Source organism: Nicotiana sylvestris, chromosome 12, assembly GCF_000393655.2.
Source record: "Nicotiana sylvestris chromosome 12, ASM39365v2, whole genome shotgun sequence".
NCBI lineage: Eukaryota > Viridiplantae > Streptophyta > Magnoliopsida > Solanales > Solanaceae > Nicotiana > Nicotiana sylvestris.
This window is the reverse complement of record NC_091068.1, coordinates 156,964,384-156,982,324: the sequence shown is the minus strand read 5'-3', so window position 1 is coordinate 156,982,324 and position 17,941 is coordinate 156,964,384. Positions and strand designations below refer to the sequence as shown.

Here is a 17,941-nt window from a genome sequence, read left to right as displayed (position 1 = left end):
TCGTAGTTTTGTCATTTTAGAAGTTTAACACATATTATTTTATTCTCAATTTACCCTTAATAGTAATTGTTCTTGAAGATAAAGATATACATAAATAGAGTAAATATTCAATAAAGAAAAATTATGTTAAGACATAAATAAAAATAAGAAAAATAGTTAAAAATTCCTCCTAATTAAGATTTTCTTAATAAGTATGTAAAATAAAAATATACAATAAATAATTTGAGACGGAGAAAGTATACCTTAAAATCAAACCAGGAAAAACCTTAGGAAATGAATGAAGGAGGCCCATTAACTTCTCTCACAGGGTGTTATAACCAAACACCTCTGCAAGGAAAAAATTCCAAGCTTTTCTTTTTTACAAATCTAACCCATAAAAAAAAACAATTTCATGTGCTTCTTAGGTCGACGTTAGAATATGTCAACTAAAAGAAAAATAAAAAATAATAATAATAATAATATGAAGAAAGATGTCGAAAAAAATGAAGCAATATACAAAGTATTGCTTCATGTTGAGCCCATCTCTCTTCACCGAAAACCTTTTCAATTTATACTAGTTAATCACTTTTCAACATTTCTCCTCTACTAAAAGGGTGCACTAAGTTCTCGTTATGCACGGGTCCGGAGAAAGATCGGACGTCCTGTATTTCTGCAAGAGGCTATTTCTAAGGTTCGAAGCCGTCACTCCTGATCACATAGCATCAACTTTACGAGTTATGTCAAGGCTCTCCTTCAACAGTTCTCCTCTACTGCATTATGGAATTAGTTAATGATCGGAAAACGACTTCTTCACAAGGAATAGTAATGCCCATGTCGTGATTGAACCCAAACTCCTCTTCGGCACAACGGAGAAGGGACTGAAACTGAGGGTGAGTTAAGAAAGAAATTGGTATAATATATCGCGTTCGGTTCTCTCCTACGTATACTGCAAAATGACCTTTGGGCACATCAATGGGAAGGCAATCTTCGTCGTCGTCGTAGCCATTTTTCTTTCCCAAACTCGAACATCTTTTCAAGATTTGCTTTAGAATTGCAGCTTGTGACAACTTGTTTGATTTTCTAATGGCCATTTTAATTTGTTTTTTTGAAAGTTTGAGAATGTAAATGAAAAGAAAGTTGAGAGTTTTGGGAAGAAGAAGAAAAACACCTCTTTCCTTTGAGAGAAAGAAATGCTAAAAAGTGAGTTGTGTGATGATAGAGGGATGTTCAGGTATTTATGAAAGAAGAAAACCCCAACTATGACTTTTTTTGTTTTACTTTTAATTTTGAAGTTGGGCGGGGGGGGGGGGGGGGGAGAATAATACACAGGCAGATTTATTAGCTCTATAACAACAGGTGGAACATATCCACACTATATTCAGCCCCAATAATATATGCTATAATACATATATGTATATTGATTTTAAGGTATATATATACACTAATAAAAGGAAGCTCGGTGCACTAAGCTAATAGCGGGATCCAGGGAAGAGCCTAATCACAAGGGTCTATTGTACGCAGAGCTAGGCGTATCCAATGTAAAAGCTATGGATTCAACTGAACTCATAGTTTTTGCTCATACCCTATATTTTTGCCCAACAAATCATTAAATATAGATAAATAAAAAAATTAAACTCATTAAATTAGATTGAGATGTGATAGCATTACAAATTTGAACCCATAAAATTCAAATCATGAATCCGCCTCCGATTGTACATTGTCTTATCTTGCATTTCTATTAGAGGATGTTCCCTTGGCTCAAGCCCATGACCTTCTGGATACATGGCAACAACTTTACTAGTTACACTGATAGTTTAGAGATTTATTATGTTGTTAGTGCAATTTTATTGGTTATAACAAATTACTAATGTACGATATTTCCATGTTATTGTATCAGGCTTGCTATGAAAAGTTCCATATTATGTTATTGTAGATTAAATTTAACTTCACTACTAGAAAACAGGCAAAACCCGTCCAAAACATACTGACCGAAGTCGGTCGGAAAAAAAATGACCGAAATCGGTCGAAAATTAAGTTATATGGTCGGAAAAGTCAACAAAAACATTTCTGACAAAGCAAATAGTGGTCCCACAACAAATAGTATATAATATAGTATATATACTAAGTGTATAGTATATAAGCTATATTCGATATAAGCTATATTTGATATAAGCTATATTTGTATATATACTATACACTTAGTATATATACTATACTATATATACATCTTATAGTGGTATATACAGTACATATAGTATAGTATAGTATGGTGTGTGTGTGTGTGTGTGTGTGTGTATATATATATATATATATATATATATATATATATATATATATATATATATATATATATATATATAAGCTATTTGCCTGGAAGGATCGGTATAACAGTGAAATTTGTGCAAATTTGACGTTTAAATGCCGTAAGAGACTATCTGATTCCTTCAGCTCCGCTCGAAAGAAGAGCAAGAAGCCTTCATGGGTTCTACCGCTTTTATGGAAGAATCTGCTGAGGTATTGGACCACCAAGAAATTCGAGAAGAAGAGTGAATAGAGAAAGAAGGCTCGAGTATATGAGAAGGGTGGCTCCTTGCACTATGTGGGTGCAAGGAGCATGAGGGCTACGAGGAGACTACTGGTAATTCCTTAAAATATTTATATCTATTTTTATCGAACTATATTTATATATGTTAATTTAGTTAACACGTTTCATTATATTTGTAGGGGGGAAATATGGGAGGAAGATGACTCATGATGAGTTCTTCATGGAAACTCACATCTGGAAGAAGAAGGCACTGACAGATCCAAGTAGATGGGTTGAGGACTGGGCGAAGACTGCATATGTAAGTTTCATAACTACTATAAATTTTTATAATATTATATATTTAATAATTTTCTATCTTCTAAATAAAGGGTCGCTACAAGATTAATGTGGAGGAGTACACTCAGAGCTTGCCATCGAATGAGCAAGGCGAGCGACCACCCCTTTCAGACGGAGAAGCGCAGAGGATATGGTTGGATGTTATCGGTGGTCCTAAAAAGGGGTATCATACGACCTTCCAGAGAGATCATTTCGGCTCTACATGGATGGATTGCAAGATATAGGGACTTCCGCCCAAGGCGAGGCAATTGATAGATCGACTATCTCGTCTGTGGAACAGAAGATCGCAAAGCTGACAGCACAGCTTGAAGAGACAAAGGATAGAGAACAAAGAGAGATGAACAATTTGGTACCCTTCAAGTTCTGCTAGAAAAGAGGGACGAACAATTTAATCTCCTTCAAGATCAGCTGGCCAATCTTCTTGCTAGTGGTGTTTTCCCCATTCCCAGTCTCCTGCGCCTTCCCATGTGCTAATCCTTCTCGTCGTGATCCTTCGAACCATGCCGAAGATGAAGGTTCTAGTAGTGAAAATGGAGATGATGCAATATAAAACACTCATTGAATGGTATGTATTGTTAAACAAAGTATTGAACTTGTCAACATTTAGTTGGGACTAGTTTTGAATGATGATTGTTTGTTGATATTATTTTGTTATTGAACATTTGTATAGTTATTGTTGTGTTTGGCGTTGTTGTTATTAGCATTGTTGTTGTCGTTGTTATTAGCGTTGTTGGTTAATTATTGTTGTTGTTATTGTTAGATAATTGTTGTTGTGAGATAATTGTTGTTAGTTAATTGTTGTTGTTGATTAATTATGGTTGAATGGCAGCAATATAATGTTGCCATTATAGGATGGATATTGGTTGTAATTGGTAGGTGGTGTAGCTTAAAAACAGACATTTTCTGCCCGGTTTTTACCCAAAAAGCAGACCGAAATCGGTCGGATTTTTCTTTTGGCCCAGAAATTCAAAATTTCCAACCGAATTCGGTCGGGAATTTCAAATTAAATAAATTTAAATTTATTTATTTAAATAAATAAACAATCTATAAATAATTATATATAAAAATAAAATTATTATATATTTGAAATACCGACCGATTTCAGTCGGTATTTGAAAATTATATTAAAAAAATTATTATTATCGATCGATTTCGGTTGGTAAATGATGTTTGACAGTCAGTCAACGCTTTGAAAATATCGACCGATTTCGTTGGCAACATGTTAGCGACCATCATTTTTCAGACTAATTAAAAGCAGTCGGAAATCGGTCGACTTTTTACAATTTCCGACCGATTTCGATCGGTTTTCTTGGACGAATTTAAGCAGTTTTTAGTAGTATAGTTTTGATACTGGAAAAAATTATATTCTGTAAGTACATAGAATTATCGTTACAGAAGAGTAAGGTATACAATAATACTATGTATCTATTATTCAAAATCCTAACTATAACCTGTTTCTGCACAAGACAGAAAACACAAGATATGTTGATGTATGTGTAATAGAGAAAGGACAAGGTGGGGGCCAAAACCCATTGGGTTTACATTTTGTATGCTGGCCCTCCTTATGGCAAAGAGGCCCCATTTCTCTTTGTCATTCTAAGTTTAATTTCTTCTTTTTTTTTTTTTTTGGATTTTATTTCAAGTAGTATAGGTTTTGGAACATTGAATTTGAATTCTATTCTGGTCTAATTTTCGGTTTGTGCTGTGGTGTATTTGGTAAACGATATTTATGATGTCCAGAGACATGTCTTTCACTGCCAAAGGATGGTTGCAAGTTTCAACATCCAGACTTTAATGGTATTTGTTTCCATTTCCATCATTCTGTCTCAGCTTCTGTTGAATTTTTCTTTTCCTAATAAATAGCGGTTCACTTTTTGCTTCATATCTACTTCTGTGGCTCCTGTTATGCCGCCTTCAATTTTCTTGGTTTTTCAACTAGTGTCCAGTATCTGCATTGGGACGAAACGAATTCAGATTTGTGCAAGAAAATTCCACTTTGGGAAGTAAAACGCTCCCTACCAAAAGTGACTCCAGACTGAGGGCTCGACATCCTTCATTTCTCTTTTGTTTATGTTTTTCCGTTTGGGAACATATTGATCGATTTATCTAGATTCGTATTGCATAAATTCATTTAAGGGAAAGTGCTTTCTAATAGGAATTTCTCTATTCCGAAGGTCTAAACGTGAAACCTCTGACTAAGGGTGGATGATCCACTTGCCCAACTAATCCAAATTTACGCCGCATAGGGCCCAGTTAAAGAAAAAACGTTTCCTACCAAGAATTTCTCTATTCTCAAAAGTTCGAACTTGAAACCTCCGAATAAAATCTTCTTAATTCATCCCATCACATTGGCGTTTATTTTATGTTTTTGAATATATAAGAGTAACTTTAGTTTCTTATTCTTCTACAAAAATTTGACAGAAAATACAGTCACTTTTAGGCATTTCTTAAAAGTAAAAGATATAGCCAAAAGGGTTATTGGTAATTGTCCATAATAACTAAAACTAGTTATTCAACAAATAAAGTAGACAAATCACTACACTAAGTTCAATTATTTTATAGTAAAATGTTATTAGTATATAAGTTAAACTGAAAACGAAACTATATATTGCTGTAATTTTGTTTTTCTTTTGGTCTAGATTTTTGGCAGAAATGCAAGTGCACATCGACTTTTCAATTTTGACTCTTTCCGTACACAGTCATATCGTTATTCGCAGTTTTATGTTACACAAGAGATACATTCAATCTCTCTGTCCTACCACTCAAGATTTTTCGTGTTAATCTAGAAATTAACTTGTACTTCCATCTTAAAAACTATTTACTCATTACCAAGAACTAAGAAAATTTATGAGTGTGTGTGTGTGTTTAACTTAAGCGTAAATTAAGCATATTCCAATAAACTAAAAGGGATTTCCCAAAGAAGTCAGTTTAAGGTGAAGGTGTACTTTTATTACACTAATAAAAATGAGACTTAACTCGAGCTCAACACCTGTTTAGAGCTCGATTTGTTTTTGATAGGTGATATACGTTACTCCCACTGTTTCTATTTATATGAACCTATTTGATTAGGCACGGAGTTTAAGAAAAAAAGAAAAAACTTTTGAATTTATAAATCATCGCATAAAGATAAATTGTTTTCAAATATGGAAAGGGGTCATTCTTTTATACACAAACTAAAAAGAAAATATGTTCACATAAATTGAAACAAAGGGACTACATATTTTGCGAACTGTTTGGAGTTGGGAATAGCTCAATATGTTGCTGTTGATTCTTGACGTAACAAGAGAGAAACCAAACATTTTTAAGTCACTAAATATAAGATAGGATTGAGATCTGTAAATGGTCCTCCAAGAGAGGACCAATGCAGATTACAGCAGCACCATTTGCAGAACAGTCACTGTTATCAGACAGTGAGCACACTCCAACTCCGATATGCACCACGGATATATTCTCTCCCCGACCCGACCACATGCTGATTTAGAATTTAAATTTGAAGTATAAATTTTAAGTAAGAGTTCAAATTTTAATATATATATATATATATATATATATATATATATATCATATATATTTATGCTCTCGGGATTTTACTTTTTTTTTTTTGAACTCATTGGCATCTTATTGCATCCAACCCCAACAATAACCAACCAAAACAAAGAAAAGGAAAAATATATGCTCCAATATATGTGTGTGGGTGGGGGGGTGGGGGGGGGGTGTTTGCTGTTTACGATTCTAGTATCTCTTTGCATGTTCTAAGGCTCAAAAAAGGATCCCCAGAGCTATCAGTTTAAACTACAGTTGCCTCCAGCATTTCTGTCTTATTTGGTTCCCATTATATATATATATATATATATATATATATATATATATATATATATATATATATATATAATGCCTTTCGGTGCATAAAGAAAACACAACATCCAGCCCTCAAAAGGCAAAAGGCCAAAGAAAGAAAATAATCAGATTCGCCCTTTAAAGTCCTTTCCAAAGGACAAAATTACATCCTTCCCTCAAAGGCCAAAGAAGGAAAAAGCAAGTAAACTCCCAACCATACTATACCCATCAATAAAGAAACTGGAATCCCCTCCAACGTTTAATTCTCCAATTCTCCCATAACTAGGGAGTAGAGAAAGGAAGGGAACGGTATAAAAAAGTCTAATTATGACGAATCCTCTGAGATAACTACAACTATTTTCGGATTCTAGTATTAGTTGATTGATTGAAATTAAGAGTGCAATAAAAATGAGTAATATTCACAATGCAGAAGTAGCAATGTTTTCAGAAGCAAGAAAAAACATTTGTAAAAATGACACTTGTCTTTTTAACTTACCGTGGACATGACCCTTAATAGGAGGGCGTGAAGGTCGAGAATTAGGGTAAAAGGTTAGCAGGTAGTCGAGCGTATTTCTATGTTGTACCAATAGGTAGTAGTATTAGTCTTGTACTCTCGTATTCATAGATTTCTATTATTTGTTGATTTTTCCCCCTTTTTTCTTTTTCCTTGAGCCGAGGATCTTCTGAAACAGGCTCTCTATCTTCACTAGGTAGGGTAAGGTTTGCGTACACACTATCGTCTTCAGACCTCACTTGTGGAATTGCCCTGGATCTGTTGTTGTTTTGTTGTACTTCTTGTCTCTTTAGTTTGTCATTTTCTATACACTGAATTACACAACAACTAGAAGCTCACATGCAGGAAAGAGAAAGGACCAGATCCAGGTAGCTGAAAACCGAATGTACACAAGATTGATCAAGAGTGTCTCTCCAAGTAAATAATGAGTGTGGATAAAGAAAACAAAAAGAATGACAAAAATAATAAAAGAATGTGCCTAAAGCTAATTATGTACCACAATTTTCTTCTATTTGGAGTTTGATGGTGACTGAGGCTTCTCTACCACATGAATGCCATGTTACTCTTGAAGCCTGTCCCTTCAAAAATGTTTTACTCCAGTACTAAAGAGCCTTGGCGTAACTTGGCGTAACTGGTAAAGTTATTGTCAAGTGATCAGGAGGTCAAGGGTTCGCGCCGTTGAAACAGCCTCTTGCAGAAATGCAGGGTAAGGCTGCGTACAACAGCCCCTTATGGTCCCGCCCTTTCCTGCACCCCGCGCATAGCGGGAACTTAGTGCACCGGGCTGCCTTTAGTAAAGACTATTGTAAAGCCCTGTTATATCAGCCCCAACAACTTTGAAACTACCTTTAAATGCTATACATCATTCATATGCTCTAATTGCCTCATCCAAATTGTAGATGGTCCTATAATTCATCAAGTCTAACAGTCTACCTGGGACACATTCCTTGATATTTTATCTTAGTAATTTCTATAAACGATAAACTTAATGCCAAGCAACAGACGAAAAATTGAACTCAAACACAGAATCTTCACATTTATGGGAGTGTCAACCATTTGGAGTTGGCTTTCTTTTCACTAGCACTGACTACTATAAGAATCCACGAATTACTGCAAAGGCTATCGAAATTGGTTTTCTATTAACTAAAATGTATCAGGATTAAACCAAGCAGATAATCTACCACCGCACATGCAGAAAGCTTCTTTTTTTTTGGTTTTTTGGGTGGGGGTGGGGGGGGGGGTTGGAACTCCCAGTTACTTCTATTTAAAGCATTATTATAGATCACAACCTATAATATCAAACCCCAAAATTAAGAGAAATGATGTCATGATAAACCATCCAACGTAGTTTGTTTTCGGAAGAGTTTTAAGGTACCCATATGACGTGGCCTAAGTACAAGAAGCCTCAGTTTCTAAGCCAAAAATATTTACACAGACAGATATATGTATATATAGAGAGAGAGCAGATATAAGGATGGTTGAAATAGATAGGCCAAGGAAAATACTCTTTGGACCCACAGCAAATTCTGCAAATGTTAAGGATTAGGATTTCACATCCGGTTCGGAACAAACAAAAGCACAAGCTAGCAGCAATTAAGTAGGTTGAGAAGACCGTAGATAGTACATGCACAATCACCCGAAATTTAGGAAAACAATGTAAAATGGCTTTCTATTCATACCTTATTGTCACAGCTTTGAATCTCTCCAACTATGCTTTCAATTGTTCGTTTTTACAAGAGCTCAGTTGAGACCCTGTGCACTCTATTACCTTCCTACATGAGATGAGCATTTCTGGAACTTCTAAATCTATTGGACTGCTCTCCACGCTACTTCTGAGCCACATCGGATGGGCATTGTGTCATCTGCAGGTGCAGCACCTCCTTTGTGTACATCCACCTCTGCAATGGATGAGCACCCGCCACAACTCCTGGGCCATTTTGAAGTAAAACTGTAATTCTTTCCCACGACTCCCTGTGGTGCAGTAAAACTGTATCAGGATAAAAGTGAAAAGACCTCGTACATCAGAGCTCTTAGCAGAGTGACGAAAATTGCGGTACATATAGTTATAATAAATTCACAATCAGAGGCAGGTTTCAATTGCAGGTGCTGTCCATCTATCAAGCTCAACTACCTTCTGAGAGCTGCAGTATGAACTTGCACCTCCAGATGCGAAATAAACCATCAGTAAATATCTTCAGATTATCATACTATATACATAAACCATGTCACAGCGAAAAAACTTTGAGGTACAATCTTTATTTTGATGAAATATGCATTGGTGATGGTACTATACTTGAAGATATCTGGAAATCTTCAAACAACATAGCTCATTTTCCATCTCGATAGTCGATACATTGTTATAGAAGATCTTACCCAATTTATTTCATGAATTCCATTTTGATATACCTTGAAAGCCAAGCATGTTCAACTGAACCACAAGGCTCACTTTACACATGCATAACTATCAGATTCCACAACTTTTCCATTGTCATTGTTTTAAAGCTTTTCTAACTATTAGTTATCCTCCAGTCATTCCACAACTTAGCAACTGAATCTCAATGCACAATGACGAAAAACGAGCAATAAATTCATCCTTCACTGAGGAGGCAAGGATATTTCGTATCACTGAATATGGTTTGGACTTCCTTTCACATGGCTCATCTGTGCCTTATATGTCAGTGGGTCTCTTATTAGGACCCATTTCATTTGATTCCTGACCATGAAGTTAAGAACTAAGAGTAAGTCATTTCCTGATATTTATTTTGTAACCTTTATGCTTCAAATATGAAGAAACTTAAAGCCATTTCCTGATATTTAGTTGTAACCTTTATGCTTCAAATATGAGGAAACTTATAAAGAATTATGGTTACTTTTCCAGATGAGCTAGTTCTTGCCATCTTGTGCGCTTCATGCAGCCCTGGCGACTAGCGTGTCCCACAGATTTTAACAATGAATTGCCATAGTTTCTTCTTTATCTCCTCTAATTCCTTCCTCCTCCCTGCCCACCTGTAATTCCATCATCTTTAACTGCTATAGACTCTCCTTACATTGCTCATTAAGTCCGAGCATATCAAAGTCATGGCACAGCCCAAATCCTCTTTCTCTGTTGTCACTTCACAAATAAGAAATCGGTTCATCCCCTCAAGTCCAACATAATTTTTAAGAGCTTCAATGAAAATTGAATTTGAAGAACGTCTCCAGAGTAAAGGTTTCTTCCAAGTAGCTCTTCATTGAGATGGAAGAGGCACTCCTCTGCCCTAGCGAGCTCCTTATTTAGCTTCATGTCAATTTGATGAATATTTTTGGTTTCCTTTGTCCTGGAATATTTGGATGTAAAGGTTACTCCCCGTACTCTACTGCTTTAAATGCCCGCAGTCGCACATAAGAAACTAGTCCACATTGAAACATGGTCTTTGAAAAATCTAACTTCAGCTACACACTTGTAGGAGCACTCCATGTGTGAACCACCTTGAACATCATAACTGCACTTATAGTATGCTCTAATCACTTGTCGCAATCTATCTTACACAACGAGAATAATCAAGGACCCTCACAATCTGTGCCAGTAATACCTCATAAAACATTTCTTTTAGCTACAGAATCCATGAGAAGAAGAATGTGGCGTATTTCTGACCATTGCTTTTATCTCATCTACAGATATCCACCAAGCTATGTCCTATGTCTTTCTTTAATCCCTTCTCTTTTATCTGTTCCCTCAACATCTCAATTTCATTCCACATGCCATTCCTGGCATACATGTTCGATAGCAGAACATAAACCCCGTCATTTTGAGGGTCCAAATCCAATGCCCTTTGAGCAGCTACTATACCTAGTTCGACATTGTCAAAGTTATGGCAGGCACTAAGCAAGGCTCCCCACAAGGTAACAGTGAAATTATCATTATCTTTGTAAGATAACTCGTTGATTAGTTTCCATGCTCTATCCAACTCACCTGAACGACACAGTAAATCAATCACACAACTGTAGTGCTCGGGGCTGGGTTCCAAACTGTAATTAGATGCCATTGATTCAAAGTACTTCATTCCAAGATTTACGTGGCCAGTGTGACTACAAGCGGAGAGAACAGTCAACAATGCTACACCATCTGGTTTAATTCCATCCATCACCATGTTATTAAACAAATTAATCACTTCTTCAAATTTCCCATTTCTTCCGCAAACACCAAGCATTGATGTCCAAAGAACAACATCCTTCTTTCTTTCTCCACATCTAAAGCCGACCATGTCGAATACATGCCTAGCCTTCTCCACTGACCCACATTTGCCATACATTTCAATCAACAAACTTTGAAGAAAAACATCAGATTCCAAGTCATGAACTTTTCGAATAACACGTCCATGAACTTGCTTACCCAATTCAAATGCAGAGAGCCCAACGCAAGCACGCAAAGCAGCTGAAAAAGTGAAATTATCCCAAGATAGATTCAAGCACGGCATGTTCCTAACCAATGCCAACCCCTCCATCCACATCTTAGCTTCAGAATAGCCCGAAAGAAGCGCGTTCACGCACACTGTGTTCTTCACAGGAATTTCATCGAACAACACAGCTGCGTTCTTGATACACAACGATTTGGCATAGATGTCAACCAAAGCAGACCCCACATAAACACTAGAAATCCAACCTGATTTATGCACAAGGGTATGAACCATTTGCCCAAAGTTTACATTTTTAATAGCAGATGAAGCTGTAATGGAGCTACACAAGGTGTATGAATCAATGTCGATACCACTAAAATGCATGAAAGAGAATGTTTTAAGAGCAAGAAAATGAAACCCATTTTGTGAAAAATGGGAAAGAATTGAATTTAAGAGCAAAGAGTTTTTGGGTTTGAGGAATTTGAAGAAGTTGATTAAGGTTTTAAGGTTATTACCATTGGGAAGTGAAGTAGTTGTGCATGTAGTAGATATGAGTTTGAATTGAAAGTTAGGGGAGATAAAGAGTAATCCTGTTCTAATTAGATGTGCATGAAATACTTTAATGGCTCTCAGATTCTTTGAGTTGCAAAAATGGTGAAAGATGTTAGTGATGGAATAGAAGTTTGGTCCTGTTTCATACTGGGAATAGGATTGAGTCCACATATTTGAATTCACGTCAGTTTAGTAATGACAAGTGATTGTTTCCTCCCCTTATATAAAGGATAAATACCTGCGCACCCAGTGTTTATGACATAACTAGGCCCGGGCTTCGTGCCATTATAAAAGAAATAAATGAATTTCAAATTAATTTATAATATATAAATTTTGTCAAAATAGAAGAAATAAATATATCATGTAAATGCAGGCAAAAATTTAGTTCCATATATTGACGTATATGTGCTCACGAACATATGAGCTCCATTTTAATGAATTGTATTTTCTCATGAAATAAAATTAAAAAAAAAAAAAAGAGATCTTTTTTGTGGAATTTTATTCACTTTAGAATTGGTGAAAGATATCAATGAATTTAGAAATAATTTTTTCATGTATATGCAGGCAAATTTTTTATTCTATATATTGATTGTATATGCGCCGCAAACAAATAAAACTGGATGAACTGCATTTTTCTTTATTTATTTTCTCATAAAAAGGAAAATAATTTTTTGGAGGAATATAGTGACTATGTTGTTTTATCACATGATTCTCTTTATAACATCATTTTACAAACTTGTCATAGTATTCTTTGGATTTGATTTTCATATATTCTCTATAACAATATTTCACTATAAGTATGACCGTATATATTAAATCCATAGTACATGAATATTTGCTTTTCTTTCTTTTGCTATTCCAAATTTTTTTTTTCTTCTTTTTCTTTCTATTCATATTCTACTCTGTAATCCCCCTCAATTTTTCATCCCTTAAATAAGTTCTTATTTTCCGAAAGTAGTTTTTTCCCTCTAAATTTTTCTTAATATTTCCCTTTTCTCCTAATTTACTATTGGTACTTCCTTTATGGGCTTTCTTTTTTCTTCTCTTTCCGTTCATTTTCTCCCCTCTTTCCCCGGTTACTCCAAAAAATCTTAAACTATGCTCCTCCTTAATACACACAAATATCCACTTCCTTCCTCTAATTCTGTGCAGCAAAATTTAAAAATTTTGTTCTCCATCCTAAAATTTCCAGGAAAGTAATCCTTCAGACGAAAAAAAAAGAAAAGAAAAGAGCTCCAAGCCTGAACATTGAAGCATTGAGTTTGAAAAATGAGAAGGAAAAAATCATTCCTATCGGCAATTTATCATAAACACGGAGGGTTCCTTTTTGTTCTTTCTTTTATCCTACAAGATCAGTGCAAAGATAACATTTTTCCCTTTTCACATTATTAGTGTGGAGTAAAGACTTTAACCAAATATTTTAGGATTTTTGTTCCTCTTTCTTTTTTACAATGTTTCAAGATATTTTCTTCATATAATTAGTGGCGAATAAAAGATGTCTAACCAAGCACTCCAAATTTGTGATGCTACAATTTTAAATTGTAAATGGTGACAAGACTAATTTATAATTTCTTAATTTTTATAAAAAAAAAATCATATTTTTAGTAATAAACATATTGTCGTGATTCTGCTATGAAGTACAAAAATGGATAAATTACCTATTACAATTGTTAAAAACTTCATATGAAGAATTTTTTGTCTCTTGAGACAAATATTATGGAAAAAATCAAACGGCACCAACTGTGTCCTATCGTCTATTGAAGGATATCGAGTTGCATCCGCAATTCTTGTGCAAGGACCAAGTCCTCTTGCTCCTTGAACCTTAGTGCCTTCGACGACTATGACACAAGTCGAGGAAAATAATTATAAGTCCCGTGATAGAAAAATTAAAAAAACACAGATCGAAACTTAAATAGAAAAACCTAAAAATCTAACACCAACTAAACATGAAGCTTCAGACAATCCATGGGCTTTTCCGTTGGAGCTTCCACAGTCACTTCTTCTCCTCCAATAATTTCTTTCTATTGTAAAGGCACTGATGGGGGTATCAAATGAGAAACCAACATATTCTCATCTCAACGTATAATAAAAAATATATTGATTAGGAAAGTAGATAATTATAGCTTAATAGAAGTTTCGCCGCCGAGTTTTCATTCATCACAAGAAAAGATTGAATAGGAGGAGGATGAAAGGAAGACTATTGTTTCATTCTTTTTTATTATGGAGCAAGGTTGTAATGGTTGAGAAAATAAAGAAGGTTGTAATGGTTGAGAAAATAAAGAAGGTTGTAATGGTTGAGAAAATAAAGAAGGTTGTAATTTTCTTCCTTCGCTAAGTCCAAAACGGAACTCTTTCCGTTTTAAAACTGAAGTTGTCTCTCTTCGCTTACTCATTATGGAGCTATAATTAAATTCTTAGTATTTTGTAATAAATGAGTTCTTATAATTATACAATATATCTTATTATTAGACAACTAAAAAAGTAGTGAAAAAGGCAAAAAAAGGAGAAAAAAGATAAATAGAATCCTTGGCTAAAAAGATGTGTCAAGTCACCTTTTTCATTCCCTCCTTTATATATATATTAGTAAACTTATCCGTGCTTCGCGCGGTCATAAAAGATATTAAAAAATTTATGAATAATTTATTTAAATATTTTCCCTCTTTCTATGAGAAGGAAAATGCTCATAAACAACAAACATTTGGGGTTAATTATAGTCATATGCTTATTCATTTGTTTGGATTATTTTAATTCTATCTAATTAATAAAGATTTAAGGAGTATTTAATAAAAAGGTAAAATTAAAACTAAATGTTCTTAAGATTCATCTTATAATTGCAAATTACCATAAACATAAAAATGTTTAAAATACTATTGGTTGTATATTGAGAAGGTATAATTTTATACAAATGGATTTAATAAAACTTTTTTATTACCAACATGAAGTGTTCGTAGGCAACAAAATCAGACGGATATTTGGAAGAACACCGCTAGTAGTCACAGTTAGTTTCTCAATATTCCTCATAGTCAAAAGTAGATGTCTTGGAATATTAATTTTATTCTTGTGATCTCGAACCTTCATTCTTAATCGATTCTAACACCTATAACTTTTAATTACAAGTTCACTAAGAAAGAAATTATGTACATATAAAGATTTGCAACCACTTCTAACAAATCAAACTTCCCCTTAATATATATATATATATATATATATATATATATATATATATATATATATATATATATATATATAACTAAAAACTATTTGAACACTATTCACTCCTTTAAATTGGACAAAATCTTGAAATTTTGAACCATAAGTAACACAAATAGTTGTTTTGAATTTTTTTGCTCAACCAATCACTCCGTTCTAGACAAAATACAATTAATTATATTAACATTATTTTTCAGAAACCAAAATAAAAAAACCTTCTAAGTTTAAGAAAAGTAAAAATCGATTAATTTCCATACGATGAGAAAATTTACAATTAAACATCCCTATCTTATCACATCTCTAATAAGCACACCCACAAAAACTAAAGGAAAGGAAAAATATTGCTTACATAAATAAAATAATGTAAAAAGAACAAATTAAAGACGAAAAACTAAAAGGGGAAAATAAAGAATATACATTAAGTAAAATTAAGTCATCTAAATATATGCATTCTAATAGAAAGCTTGAAGAATTGGGAAAGAAAAGATAAATTGAAATGTAGTTAGGAACTCTTGGAACCAAATGGCAAAAGACAAACAGCTACGACTGCACCTAAATTAGAGCTCATTTTCTTATAGTACTAAAAGTTAGAAATAGGGACCATTATGAGGAATATGAATAGAATGATCAGTTACAATAACGAGGAATATGAAAGGCTGGAATAGTATCACATCATTAATACACGCTAAAGGAACAAAGCCCAAGCGAAAATAATCAAATTAACTCAAAAATCCCGAAATTGGCCAAACCCGACCCCCGGGCCCACGTCTCGGAATCCGATAAAAATCACATCACTAGAATCCTTATCCTCCCACGAGTTCATACATACCAAAAACATCGAAATCAGACCTCAAATGACCCCTCAAATCCCTACTCAAAGCTCTCCAAAACTCAAGCCCTAGCCTTCAATTTTAATCCTCAAATCCCACTAATTTCATGTCTAATTAGTTAGAAATCAACATAGAATCGAGTATTGAGCTCAAAAACCTTACCTCCAAGTGTTACCCCTTGAATCTCTCTTCAATTCCTCTCAAAAAGTTCCAGGTCCGCAAACAAATGGTAGAAAAATGACCAAATTTCGCGAAGGCAAGAATTTATATGTTCTACCTAGGGGTTCCGCACCTGCGACCAAACGTCCGCATCTGCGGAACTTCACTTAAATCTCATATTCACACCTGCGATCAAAACACCGCACCTGCGGGCTCACAGGTGCGACTAACCTTCCGCATCTACGATGCATCCCCAGCCAACCAGCATCCGCTCCTGCGATCTAAAGGTCGTTTCTGTGGCGGGACGCAGGTGCGGTTATGACAGAAAAACAGCAGCTTCAATTGCAACTCTATATTCCAACTCTACGATAACCCGTCGAAATCATCCTGAGGCCCTCGGGACCTCAACCAAGCCTACCAACAAGTCACATATCATCGTTCAAACTCATACCAACCTTCGGAACACTCAAAACAACGTCGAAACACCAAATCACCCTCGAATTCAAGCCTAAGGAATTTCAAACTTCCGAATTCCGCAACCGATCCGAAAACCTATCAAACCTCATCCGAATGACCTGAAATTTTGCACACACATCACCAATGACACAACGTACCTACTCCAATTTCCGGAATCCCATTCCGACCCCGATATCAAGATTTTCACTGCCGACCGGAAAACGCCAAAATTTCAATTTCGCCAATTCAAGCCTAAATCTTCCACAGACCTCCAAAATACATTCTGATCACTCCTAAGTCCCAAATCACCTAAGGAAGCTATCCGAACCATCAAAATTCACATCTGAGACCTTCTTCACATAAGTCAACATCCGGTTGACTTTTCCAACTTAAGCTTACTCAAAAGAGACTAAGTGTCTCATTCCTCTACAAAACCACTCTGAACCCAAACCAACCAACACGATACAATGAAATACAGTTGAACAACACATAAAGAAGCAGAAATGGAAAAAACGGAGCGGTATCTAATGAAACGACCGGCCGGGTCGTTACATCACTTCAATGGCTACAGAGTCTCTCCAATTTCTGTCAAGGGAAATACGGGCAACCCACTCTTAAGGAGCAGACAAACAAAGTGATCAAATACTAGTATAAGTTGCTTGCAATAGGAAATGAAAAGAAAGAGAGAACACAATAGAAACCCCAAGTCTAGAGATGATTAATTCTCACAGAGAGAACACAATAGAAACCCCAAGTCTAGAGATGATTAATTCTCACACTTGAAAAAGGGATCAAATACTAAAAGCTTCACAGAGGAACTCAATAGCAGTTCATAAGCTACATGATATAACAAGCCTTCTATGAAAATGACACTTAACAAAAATATCATAAATCAGATTCCCCTTGTGTTAGTTAGGGGGACATATTGAATCATTTTTCTAGTGCTTATATAGACTTCAAAAACCAGTCAGCTTTGGTGTATAACTAGTCAAATGGTATGCTTTTAGGAGTAACTAACTATGTTAAGAGTTAAGTAGGAGGTTAAGCAAGATGCCCTGGATCAGATTAAATCAGCTTACACCAAGCAGATTGAACAAGTAAATCTGTTCTAGTAGTTAATTTACACTACATTGAGCCGGGTTTGAAC

General features: G+C 35.0%; 2 protein-coding genes across 7 annotated transcripts; both read right to left on the bottom strand.

Moving 5' to 3' along the window:
* Positions 1–274: 274 nt before the first annotated feature.
* LOC104247800 (auxin-responsive protein SAUR50-like) lies at positions 275–1,194 on the bottom strand. Its single transcript, XM_009803906.2, has one exon. The coding sequence runs from the start codon at positions 1,068–1,070 to the stop codon at positions 747–749; it is 324 nt and encodes a 107-aa protein (XP_009802208.1). The 5' UTR covers positions 1,071–1,194; the 3' UTR covers positions 275–746.
* A 3,435-nt stretch (positions 1,195–4,629) lies between these two features.
* On the bottom strand, positions 4,630–12,340 carry LOC104247801 (putative pentatricopeptide repeat-containing protein At1g68930). Of its 6 annotated transcripts, none has more exons than XM_070165509.1 (2): positions 8,891–12,340; positions 4,630–4,809 (listed from the first exon to the last, which is right to left on the bottom strand). In XM_070165509.1, exon 1 carries the CDS (start codon positions 12,308–12,310, stop codon positions 10,859–10,861), a length of 1,452 nt encoding a protein of 483 aa, XP_070021610.1. In that variant the 5' UTR covers positions 12,311–12,340; the 3' UTR covers positions 4,630–4,809; positions 8,891–10,858. The 6 variants fall into 6 exon arrangements, with proteins under 6 accessions (XP_070021610.1, XP_070021612.1, XP_070021611.1 ...); XM_070165511.1 differs by lacking the exon at positions 4,630–4,809 and adding an exon at positions 6,034–6,332; XM_070165510.1 differs by lacking the exon at positions 4,630–4,809 and adding an exon at positions 7,010–7,583.
* Between the last annotated feature and the right edge of the window lie 5,601 nt (positions 12,341–17,941).

Coding starts and splice junctions, on each gene's coding strand:
- LOC104247800 (XM_009803906.2), bottom strand. CDS start 1,070: ATGGCCATTAGAAAATCAAACAAGTTGTCACAAGCTGCAATTCTAAAG.
- LOC104247801 (XM_070165509.1), bottom strand. CDS start 12,310: ATGTGGACTCAATCCTATTCCCAGTATGAAACAGGACCAAACTTCTAT.